Source organism: Alosa alosa, chromosome 12 (assembly GCF_017589495.1).
Source record: "Alosa alosa isolate M-15738 ecotype Scorff River chromosome 12, AALO_Geno_1.1, whole genome shotgun sequence".
Classification (NCBI taxonomy): Eukaryota; Metazoa; Chordata; class Actinopteri; order Clupeiformes; family Clupeidae; genus Alosa; species Alosa alosa.
The window spans coordinates 1593701-1606200 of record NC_063200.1 but is presented as its reverse complement, the minus strand read 5'-3'; the positions used below and the strand labels follow the sequence as shown (position 1 = coordinate 1606200).

General features: G+C 45.1%; 1 protein-coding gene across 1 annotated transcript in view; it reads left to right on the top strand.

The window, feature by feature from the left end:
- LOC125304310 (astrotactin-2-like) overlaps nucleotides 1–12500 on the top strand; it is a 530850-nt gene that overhangs the window by 116162 nt on the left and 402188 nt on the right. The window contains 1 exon segment of the mRNA XM_048258462.1: nucleotides 6201–6684. Coding sequence (XP_048114419.1) covers nucleotides 6201–6684 — 484 coding nt within the window.

Below are 12500 nucleotides of genomic sequence, written 5' to 3'. Positions count from 1 at the left end.
ATGTTTGTGGGTGTGTGTAGGTGTTGTGTATGTGTAGGTTGATGTTTGTGGGTGTAGTTGTAATGTTTGTGGGTGTAGGTTGATGTTTGTGGGTGTAGGTGTAATGTTTGTGGGTGTAGTTGTAATGTTTGAGGGTGTAGTTGTAATGTTTGTCTGTTTCCCTGATGGCTGATAATAGGGAACTGAAAAGGTCTCTATGCTCCACATTATCATCCCTCTTCGTTTCTCTCTTCCTCTCTCTTCCTCTTCCTCCCTATCTCTTCCTCTTCCTCTCTCTCTCCCTCTCTCTCTCTTCCTCCCTCTCTCTTTCTCTCTCTCTCTCTCTCCCTCTCTTCTTCCTCCCTCCCTCCCTCTTTCTCTCTCTCTCTCCTCTCTCTCCCTTTTTCTTCCTCCTCTCTCCTCTCTCTCTCTCTCCACACTCACACCTTCTGGTGCCTCCTGTCTTTCATTCCTTCGCTCTCTCTACTTCTGATGCTTCTGACTCCCTCTTTCTCCATTTTCTCTGCATCACCCCCTCTCTCCCTCTTCCCATAACTCTCTGCATCACCCCCTCTCTCCCTCTTTCTCTATTTTCTCTGTATCACCCCCTCCCTCCCTCCCCCACTCCTTCCCCATCTCTTTCATCTAGTTCTCTCCTCCCCCACCTCACACACTGAATCACTAACTTTCTTTCTTTTACACCCTCCTCCTTCTTTCCCTTTGCATCTCTCTCTCTCTCTCACTCCTACTGAAATACCTTTCTTCTCACCTCTATCTTTGTACTCCTCTCTCTCCCTCTCTCCCTCCCTCCCTTTCTCTCTCCTCCTTTCTCTCCTCCTCCTCTCCTGTCTCTCTCCACCTCTCTCTTTGATAAGGATGCCCCAAACACATCAGCTACCAGTTTTGCCTGCAGGCTTTAGAAAGAACCCCCACACACACACACACTCTCCTCACACACACACACTCTCCTCACACACTCTCCTCACACACTCTCCCCACACACAGACCTCCCAGCCACAAGCACCCCAACAGCTGCTAGCTTCTTAGCAGATGGGGATTATGAAGGTGTGTGTGTGTGTGTGTGTGTGTGAGAGAGAGAGTAAAAGTGTGTAAATGAATACTGTATGTGTGTGTACTGTAAGTGTGTGCATGCCTGTTACCCTGTGTTTATTTGTGTGTGTGTGTGTGTGTGTGTGTGTGTGTGTGTGTGTGTGTGTGTGTGTGTGTGTGTGTGTGTTGTTGTTGTAGGGGTGTGCATGTGTGCATTAGCCGGGATGTTCAATCTGTGGGTTTGTCAAAGATTAATGTGCGGGGCCTCTGCTTCCTCTGAGTGGCTGCCAGGCTCAGGCGTCTCTGCCGTGCGTCCAGATGGTTGAGGCAGCACGGACAGGTGCATCATGGGATACACGCAGTTTTGTTGTTCTAATACCACCGCTCGTCCCTAAGGCACGCCCAGCGCCCAGCGCAACTGACCAGTCAATATGCTAAGGACGATATGGCAAAACTCACCAGATGTTCAATATAGAGGACTAAGGACATTATGGCAAAACTCACCAGATGTTCAATTAATCTTGGCAACTGATGAATGAATGAATTAATGAATTCATGAATTAATTATTGAGTGAATAAATGATGTGAGCGAACAGTCAAACAAACAAATTAACTGATAAACACATGATGTGTAATTGATGAATGGATGGATGAAATGGGGGCTAATCTTCATTGCCCTTTTCCTGCACAGTATGACCTATAGGGGTTAATAATTAGACAATACAAAGCCATATTTTACACTTACACTAATCCCTCAAATGAAGCAATGAATCTGTATAGCCCTGGCACCTCTGTTTCATTTAGAAAGGATGCTATGAAGAACATGCTATGTGTAAATCCACCTCTAGCCCTGTTGGCGGTAACGTGAGTTTGAAAGGTCAGCCTGATAGACTGTTTGTGTAGATGTGTTTGTGGCAACTCTGCTGCCTGTTCCTCCACCATGTTAATATGTCTGAATGAATCCACTTGCTGTTCGTCCACCATGTTGATATGTCTGGATGAATCCCGCATGCTGATATTAATATGTCTGGATGAATCAGGCTTGCTGATGCAGACTCTGCTTGTGTGATGAGTGCGACTCTCTCAGTCATTATAGACGGACGGAAGGATGTTCACTTTCTCTCTCTCTTTCTTCCCATTTGCAATATTTCATAAGATATCGCCGGACAGCCAGATGGTGCAAGATGACTGGCGTAGTTAATCTATTTATTTATTTAGCACTAATTGCGTCCTTGAGACATGAAGAAATGCGTCAGGATGTGCTAATTGCCAGTGACTGTCATTTCGGGCCAAGCAGGTTTGAAGCTTTTCTATTTCTTCTCCTCCTCCTCTTTCTTCTCCTCCTCATCTTTCTTCTCCTCCTCCTCTTTCTTCTCCTCCTCATCTTTCTTCTCCTCCTCCTCCTCCTCCATCTTCTTCTTCTTCTTCTTCTTCTTCCTCGTCTTCATCTTCTTGTGTCACTTTCCACCAGTTTTCAGTTAATTACATTTGGCTGAAAGTCCAATCAATTTATATGAGAAGTGGTATTTTGAAGTGAGTTGCCAGCTCAGTATTCCTGTTTGGATGCCTGACTATTTATTTATTTATTTGTTTGTTCATTGCATTTGTAATCCAAATAAAAGTAACATGCCACAATCCAAAAATAGGTGCTGGATAAAAAAGTAAAGCTGTAAAAAATGGCAAGGAGTATCATCACCTCAGCTCATCAGACTGATGAAGAAGTTACATTTGGAGCCTCAGCTCATCAGACTGATAAGGCGGTGTATTTGATGTCGGGAAGTTCGCTCTGTGAACCAGAGCTGTTCGGAGTCACAGTTCGGACCAGAACTCCTGACCAGTTTTGTTCAGAGCTGAAAATGCAACTGTGTTTGACAGAGGACAGATGTAGGTTGCTAGTGACAAAATATTAGCTTTCAGTATGGTGCAATGTCTATGTAAGGGACATTTAAATAAAAAGTTCTTCAATTTTTCACTGTTCTTTCTGACAAAAACGCTGTTGCTAAAAGGTAGACATTTAGATTTCGCTATCACGTCTGTTGTACAAGATATTGACAGCCCAATAACCAGAAAACAATGTTAAGGCATTTGTGGAGAAGAAGAATCCCTGTATCGGTTGAATCACGCCCCATGATCACATCCCAATGGAGCAGTATCAGACTCATATACTGATTAGAGTGATCACATCCCAATGGAGCAGTACTAGACTCATATACTGACTAGAGTGATCACATCCCAATGGAGCAGTATCAGACTCATATACTGACTAGAGTGATCACATCCCAATGGAGCAGTATCAGACTCATATACTGACTAGATTGATCACATCCCAATGGAGCAGTATCAGACTCATATACTGATTAGAGTGATCACATCCCAATGGAGCAGTATCAGTCTCATATACTGACTAGAGTGATCACATCCCAATGGAGAGGTATCAGACTCTAGTTCTGACTAGAATGATCACATCCCAATGGAGCAGTATCAGACTCTAGTTCTGACTAGAATGATCACTAGAATGATCACATCCCAATGGAGAGGTATCAGACTCTAGTTCTGACTAGAATGATCACATCCCAATGGAGCAGTATCAGACTAGTAACATCTAGTTCTGACTAGAATTGAGCATGACGACGTCAGGCCAGAAGAGCTGAGGCTTGAAACTCTAATAAAAAAGGAGGAAAGGGGACCTTGTGTGCCGATACGGAGGAAAGGGGACCTTGTGTGCCGATACGGAGGAAAGGGGAGCTTGTGTGCCGATACTCCAAACTGCAGTTTACTATTGTATTTGTATCAATTAGCACCTCAAGTCATTATTTAAAAATAAAGTCCAATCAGGACCTATATTTGGGGGATAAGTTATAAAGCATACTGGGGGCCCACACCTGACACACTGCTCGAATAAAAATGATATAGATATGTAAATTAAAAATGATATAGATATGTAAATTAAAATGATATAGATATGTAAATTAAAAATTATATAGATATGTGAATACAAATGATATAGTTGTGTAAATAAAAACGTATATTTAGATGTAAGTATCTATAAACGATATAAAGGTTGCATGTCTAATTCATCACCTAACTTTTTGTCAGTAGTATAAGTGGGTAGACGCACCTTCAGCTGCCCAGATGGGGCAATGAGTTACGGGCCGCATCTCCTAGATCTTATGGCTGCATATTGGGACTCGGCCGCATCTCGTAGCTCTTATGGCTGCATCTCGTAGCTCTTATGGCTGCATATTGGGACTCGGCCGCATCTCGTAGCTCTTATGGCTGCATATTGGGACTCATGGGACTTGTCATCGCCATGCCCACACTCTTTTGTCTTGTGTTGCCGTGGTGGAGTTGGAACCTGGGAGTTTATTTTCAGACGCTGCCACCACTATTTGAGATTAATGAACTCGTTTGTCCATGGCTGCGTCTCGCACCATCTTGAGTGCCCATCTCGCCGTCGCCACGGTGATTTATGGACGCCCCACAGTGTGTGAGTCGTAATTTGAGGAGGGTTTGTTTTTCCTCATGAAGATGGAATTTTAAACTCTGTGATGAATAACCCCCATCTTCTCTTTATGTATCAACGCAGCTCGCAATGCATTCTGGGAATGGAGATGCAACTCTCTCTCTCTATCTTTCTCTCTCTCTCTCTCTCTCTCTCCTTTTCTCCTCCACTGTCAGTCTGTGTTTAATATACCCTCATCAAGCGGTGACCCACTTGTGTGTTGTTTTATGTCTGGCTGTCAGGCTGTGTGTGTGTGTGTGTGTGAGAGAGAGTTGTTTTATGTTTGGCTGTCGGGCTTGTCACTGCTGATTGTTCTTCTGATGTTTTTGGATGTCATGGACACTGCACTCAAAGTGTAACCCCCCACCCCCACACTTCCCTATCTGTTTTAAAGCCTTGTGTGTGTGTGTGTGTGTGTGCGTGTGCCTGTGTGTGTGATGTCATGGACACTGCTCTCAAAGTGCAACATAACCCCCCCTCGATCTGTTATAAAGCCCTGTCTGCAGCCATGCATTTAAGAGTTACTCACTCAAGGTTTGTGTGTATGTGTGTGTGTGTGTGTGTGTGTGTGTGTGTGTGTGTGTGTCTGTGTGTGTGTGTGTGTGTCTTTGTGTGTCTTTGATGTGCTTTGCAATAGAACAAGCTGTGGGTGAAAGATGTCTCAGGCTCAGTGTGTGTGTGTGTGTGTGTGTGTGTGTGTGTGTGTGTGTGTGTGTGTGTGTGTGTTCTGTCCATTGGGAATAAAACATCAGTGTGTGTAGTAGTAGAACTCTTGGCTCATTGCTATGCTTTAGTCCTGAGTCTCTTTTTCCATTTCTCTCTCTCTCTCTTTCAATTTCTCTCTCTCTTTTTCCATCTCTCTCTCTCTCTCTTTCAATTTCTCTCTCTCTTTTTCCATTTCTCTCTCTCTTTCTCTCTCTCTCTCTCACGTTTTCTCTCTGTCTCTAGTCTCTCATATAAACAGCATGATTGTTTAGACACAGCAAATAATTCACAAAGAAGAATGCAAAAAAATAATCCTCTCTCTCCTTTTCTCTCTCTCCTTCTCTCTCTCTCTCTCTTTCCTTCTCTCTCTCTCTCTCTCTCTCCTCTCTCTCCTTCTCTCTCTCTCTCTCTCTCTCTCTCCTTCTCTCTTGTGTGTGTGTCTTTGTGTGTCTTTGATGTGCTTTGCAATAGAACAAGCTGTGGGTGAAAGATGATGTCTCAGGCTCAGTGTGTGTGTGTGTGTGTGTGTGTGTGTGTGTGTGTGTGTGTTCTGTCCATTGGGAATAAAACATCAGTGTGTGTAGTAGTAGAACTCTTGGCTCATTGCTATGCTTTAGTCCTGAGTCTCTTTTTCCATTTCTCTCTCTCTTTCAATTTCTCTCTCTCTTTTTCCATTTCTCTCTCTCTTTCTCTCTCTCTCTCTCACGTTTTCTCTCTGTCTCTTGTCTCTCATATAAACAGCATGATTGTTTAGACACAGCAAATAATTCACAAAGAAGAATGCAAAAAAATAATCCTCTCTCTCCTTTTCTCTCTCTCCTTCTCTCTCTCTCTCTTTCCTTCTCTCTCTCTCTCTCTCCTCTCTCTCCTTCTCTCTCACTCTCTCCTTCTCCTTCTCTCTCTCTCTCTCTTTCCTTCTCTCTCTCTCTCTCTCTCTCTCTCTCCTTCTCTCTCTCCTTCTCAGGGAGGCCTGATTGCGCTGCTGCTGCTCATCCTGCTCTTCACGTTGGTGCTGTACACTCGTCACCGTTGGTGCAAGCGTCGGCGCGTCCCCCAGAAGAGCGCGAGCACCGAGGCCACGCACGAGATCCACTACATCCCGTCCGTGCTGCTGGGCCCGCAGGGACGCGCTGGCGGTGGCGGCGGAGACTCGTCCTCCTTCCGCGGGTCGTCACGCCCGCTGCACCCGCACGGCTCAGTCATCGGCATGCCCATCCGCGAGACGCCCATCCTGGACGACTACGACTGCGACGAGGACGAGCACGCGGGGGTCGGCACGCAGCCCATGCACAACCAGCTGCACGCCGGGGGGGTCGGGGGGGGCGGGATGCTGGACGACTGCAAGGGCGAGGACGGCTACGGCAGCGGGGGAGGCTTTGGCTCGCACGCGCTCTGTGACAGCCTCAAGAAGACCGACGACAACCACAAGCACAGCCTGGACAAGAGAGGTGGGTTGCGCAAGCGTGGGGTAGTGGTGGTCAGCAACACTGCTTAGGGCATGGTCCACACACACACACACACACACACACACCTGGCTTCAGCAACACTGCTTAGGGCACGGTCCACCTGGCTTCAGTAGAAGTGTCTGCTAAATGCTGAAGCATAGAAAATAGTCAGTGCAGAACTGAAAAGGCATGAATGATTCATTTCAGATATGAACTTCAAACACACATATTTTGGTCGAAAGTGGGCCATCAAACAACCCATTGCTTAGAGGTCTGATATTTCTTGATGATGGCTACTGAACGTGAGTAATGGGTCTTGTGTATCATTGTAATTTTAAGTCAACAGACAAAACATTGCCATGCAACACTTCAACTTGTTCAACTTTGTTGAACAAAGTCAAAGTCACCAAATGGAACATTAAAAATTGCGTATTGAACATTGGACCTTGTTGAGTGAGAGAGACATGATTTATTTACACCTTTCCAGTCCCATTTAGCTTAAACACCTTTAGGTCCATGAGAGGAGGGGAGGGGCATCTTCAGATCCTGAAGATGATAAAGGATGTGCTACATGGACAAAATGGTGTAAAAACTCACAGTTCTGAGGTCTGTTTTGTCACCTTGTTTTGCTGTTGCAGGATGGCTGTTCACTTGCAAAACAGAAAACAAACACCCAGCATGCATTAATGATAAATAATAAATAAATCCCATTAGTATGTACATCGATGGCTCAGTCTGACTTCATGCTTGGTTAAGCCAGAGGAGGAGTTTAAGCCTCTGTTTTTGCTGATTAACTGGCTGTGGAGCAGGCTTTTCTGCGCCCGGTTGGGGCATATGCATCATTATTAAGCATCTCGCCCAGGAGCACTGTTTTATATTCACTTCATTTGCATTTATTTACACTCTTAAATGCTTCAGAAGTTCATGAAAGTTGAAACTCTATACCTGGAAGAAAGCAAGCAAGCCTTTAACGAGCAGCACTGTCTTGAAAGTATTTATCTACTGTAGAATGCCGCTATGCACTTGGGTAGGGCAACAAAGTTGAATGGAATTCTCTGGTGACAGTTCTAAGACCTCCCCATGGTCTGTTCCCACACACACACACACACACACACACACACACACACACACACACACACACACACACACACACACACACACACACACACACACACACACCCTAATTTGTATGACACACTAATCACAATGCCATTCATTAATACTGACCAGCACAAAGTAATGTACATTTAATGACTTGGACAAAACATGTTACTAATTTCAAAAAACACACAACAACACACACAGACAACAAAGTTATAATGATGCTGTTTCCATGACGCTTTTAAAAATCAAATATGACAAACTGTAATTTAATATCAAACTGCTTATCTAATAAAATCTAGCCAAGAGCAATTAATCAAGATCAAGTTGATATTGTGTTCAGTATAAAAAGCAAATCCATTTTATTGGCCAAGAGAGTACAGAGAAAAAGTGGAGTCATATTACACAGGATCCAACACCAGGGATATGTGGAGTGGGCTAAGGACCACTGCTGAGGGCTAAGGATTACTGACTACAAAGCAGAGCAGATGCGACCTCTGGCTGTCTTGCAGAGGAGCTGAACTCTTTCTATGCCTGGTTTGGGACACCCACCAGGTCAGAGGTACTGTTAGAGCAAGATCTGTGACAGATGTGTGCAAATCCTTCAGAAGAGTGAATGTACATGAAGCTCCAGGACCTGACAACATCCCGGGGCCTGTGTTTCTGAACTGGAAGAGGTATTCACAGACATCCTCCACCTCTCACTGCTACAGTCTGTCGCCCCCACATGCTTTAAGAGGGCCACCATCATCCCAGTCCCTAAGAAACCATCAGTGAGCTGTCTAAATGATTACCGCCCTGTTGCTCTGACCTCTGTTGTGATGAAGTGCTTTGAGAGGTTAGTCAAAGACCACATTACATCCTGTCTGTCTACTGTATTAGACCCACTCCAGTTTACTTATCTAACAGATCTACAGATGATGCTGTAGCTTTGGCCCTGAATACTGCTCTCTCTCACTTGGATCAGAACAACACGTACGTACGGATGCTCTTTATCGACTTCAGCTCCACCTTCAACACCATAGTACCATCTAGGCTCATCATGAAACTACAAGAGCTGAACATCAGTCCCTCCATATGCAGCTGGATACTAAACTTCCTAACAGGCAGGCCACAGGCAGTACGGCTAGGTAACATCACCTCCTCCAGTCTAACACTCAGCACTGGTGCTCCACAGGGTTGTGTGTTAAGCCCCATGTTGTACTCACTGGTCACATATGATTGTGCAGCCACTGACCGGTATGGTAACAGCACTGCCCAGGATTGAAAATCGCTACAAAGAGTTGTCAGATCAGCGCAGCGCATTACAAGGACTGAGTTACCATCCATGCAGGACCTCTACTGCCAGCGCTGCAGAAGAAAGGCCAAGCGTAGAGTCTCTGACCCCAGTCATCCCAGCCACTGTCTTTTCACCCTCCTGCCTTCTGGCAGACCATACAAGCAGATACAGGGATAGTTTCTACCTGCAAGTCATCATGATGCTGAACCGTCCTTGGAAATCCCCACATAATGGCACTTAGTTTTTTGGATTTTATTTTACCCTCTTCCTTCTTCTCTCGTCTTCCTATTTTGTATAGTATTTTTTAAACCTATATTTGAAATTGAATGGGCACTTGAGCACAATAAATTTCAATGCTGATAAATGCTTATTTATGAGTACATGATAATACTGACAACTTGAACTTGAACTTGAACTTGATTTTAAGATGTCTCATCATGAAAACAAGCATTTGCCTGCCAGTGCATTGAGCAGATGTCTCGATAAGACTCCTTACAATAAGTCAGTCTTATTAAATTAAGTCAAAAGGATTTAACAAGAGGGAACTACTGTAGGTAAGTGTATTTATATTAAAAACAATGATCTTCTTATAAGGTTAATAACACTTGGTATTTATATTAAAACAATGTTCTTTTTATAAGGTTAATAACACTTGGTATTTATACTAAAAATGATTATCTTATTATAAGGTGAATAACACTTGGTATTTATACTAAAAACAATGATCTTATTATAAGGTGAATAACACTTGGTATTTATACTAAAAACAATGATCTTATTATAAGGTGAATAACACTTGGTATTTATACTAAAAACAATGATCTTATTATGTAAATAACACTTGGTTAGATTTAATTTTTTTGCAGTGCAGCTACACTGTCCTCTTTGACGTGTCAGTACATAAACAAATGTATTAGTGCCTGTTTTTACCACCTGGTGTGTCAGTACATAAACAAATGTTGACATTAGCGCCTGTTTTTACTACCTGGTTTCCACACTGGCCGGTAGCTGTACTTAGTGTGGGCTGCACATTCAAATTAGTGCTCATAGGGCACACACACACACACACACACACACACACACACACACACACACACACACACTGCCTGTGTCCGTGGGGTTGCTCTTTCAGCTCTGAGTCTCTTTAAGCTTCCTTATGGTCATTAGAATAATTGCAGTGTTGCCTGGACAACCGTTGCAGTAAAATTGGTGAGAGTGTCAGGTCTGTATGAGTGAGAGTGTCAGGTCTGTATGAGTGAGAGTGCGTCAACACAACACTCTTACTCTCTCTCTCTCTCTCTCTCTCTTTCTCATTTCCATTCATTCTCTCCCGTTTGTATATCTGTTCCCTTTCTTATCTGTTTCTTGCTCCCTTACTACCCTTCTTTTTCTGTCTTCCACTGTCTTATTCTCATCCGCTCACTCTTTTCCACCACCTCTCTCTCTCTCCCTCTCTCTCTCTCTCTCTCTCTCTCTCTCTCTCTCTCTCTCCTCTCTCTCTCTCTCTCTCTCTCTCTCTCTCTCTGGTTCTCCTCCTCTTCTCCTTGACAGTAACACACACATCCTTTTCTCGATGTAAAACACACACATTCTTTTCTCGAGCTGCGGTCACCTGCCGCCCATAGGCTAATTATAACTGTTGACCTGGATTTATTCTGTGCTGTGCACATGGAAGGGTGAAGCCAAATTAAGCGGGGGGTCGGCTCCTGCCCCAAAGAGGACTACTGTGGAGTAGTGGGAGAGTGTGCCGTTAGCTGGGTGTGGAGAGTGTGCCGTTAGCCGTTAGCTGGGTGTGGAGAGTGTGCCGTTAGCTGGGTGTGGAGAGTGTGCCGTTAGCCGTTAGCTGGGTGTGGAGAGTGTGCCGTTAGCCGTTAGCTGGGTGTGGAGAGTGTGCCGTTAGCCGTTAGCTGGGTGTGGAGAGTGTGCCGTTAGCTGGGTGTGGAGAGTGTGCCGTTAGCCGTTAGCTGGGTGTGGAGAGTGTGCCGTTAGCTGGGTGTGGAGAGTGTGCCGTTAGCTGGGTGTGGAGAGTGTGCCGCTCTGAACCCATGGTGCTCACACATGAGTTACTCTTCATCGGTTGCTGGAAAGAGCAAAGTGCATGGGGTGTGTGTGTGTGTGTGTGAGCAAAGTGCACGGGGGTGCGAGATGGCTCCCGCTGGAACGCTGTGGGACTCCATTCCGCCGCGCCGCACGGTTTGGATCAGGCGTGACAACGAGGTCATTTTAATGGACGTGACGGGAGCACAGGACTGCGACAGAAATGTGCCCACAATCCCCTGCTCCTCAGTGGAATGGGCTCATGGTCCCCTGCTCCTCAGTGGAATGGGCTCATGGTCCCCTGCTCCTCAGTGGAATGGGCTCATGGTGAATTATTCAAAGGTTGAGTTGTGTGGCAGTATGTATTTTTATTTGTGTGTGTGGGTGTGTGTGGGGGTGGGGGGGTGTGTGGGTGTGTGTGTGGGGGTGGGGGTAAAGAGATGTTAGAGCTATTTATGATAAACACAAATCAAAAGCGCAAAAAAGTAGAAAGTTTAAAGTCTCCTTTTCAAGAGGTTGGCCTTTGGCACCTGCTGTTTATCATTCCGAAAAAGCAATTTAGCAAGTGCTATCTGTTCTGAACTTCCTTGACCTTCCTGGAAGATAAGAGCCCCCACCCCCCACCCCCTGATACTCACTCGTTCCCACACGCTGCAGCGGAGCACAGCCTCATTTTGGGCTTGTTTGTTGTGGTCGGCGCATTCGCCACAGTTTGGACTGTGAATTATTCAGCCCACCTAAAAGGATTCAGGCTTCGCAATGCTCTCATGTCAGGAGAGAGAGAGAGAGAGAGAGAGGGAGGAGATAGACAGAGAGAGATGGAGATAGAGAGAGAGTCCTCTTTGTTGATACTTTGTGTTCCCTTGGATACGTAGAGGAACATCTCTCTTGTGTCTGTGGTGTGTATGTGTGTGTGTGTGTGTGTGTGTGTGTGTGTGTGTGTGTGTGTCTGTGTCTGTGGTGTGTGCCAGTGTGTGTGTGTGAAAGAGAGAGACAACGAGTCATGGGGGTTTCCAGAGGGCTTCACACACCATAGTCCAGGAAAACTGTACATTTGAAGCAAATGTGTTTTGCAGTTTTATTCTTCTTTGGTGTGGTGCACTGTGTCTGGCTCGGTGTGTTGACTAAGGCCAAGGGACGCTTCTAACTGTGTCTGGCTCGGTGTGTTGACTAAGGCCAAGGGACGCTTCTAACTGTGTCTGGCTCGGTGTGTTGACTAAGGCCAAGGGACGCTTCTAACCATTTCTGACATAATGCAATGTATTCACTCCACAATAGTGTTCAACACAAAACATGCATCTTCATAATAAGTAAAGATGAAGCAAGACGCTGATTTGACCACTGGACTGGTAGACCTTTCCATACCGGCTTTTCATTAGATAATCCCGCTGTGTCTGAGACA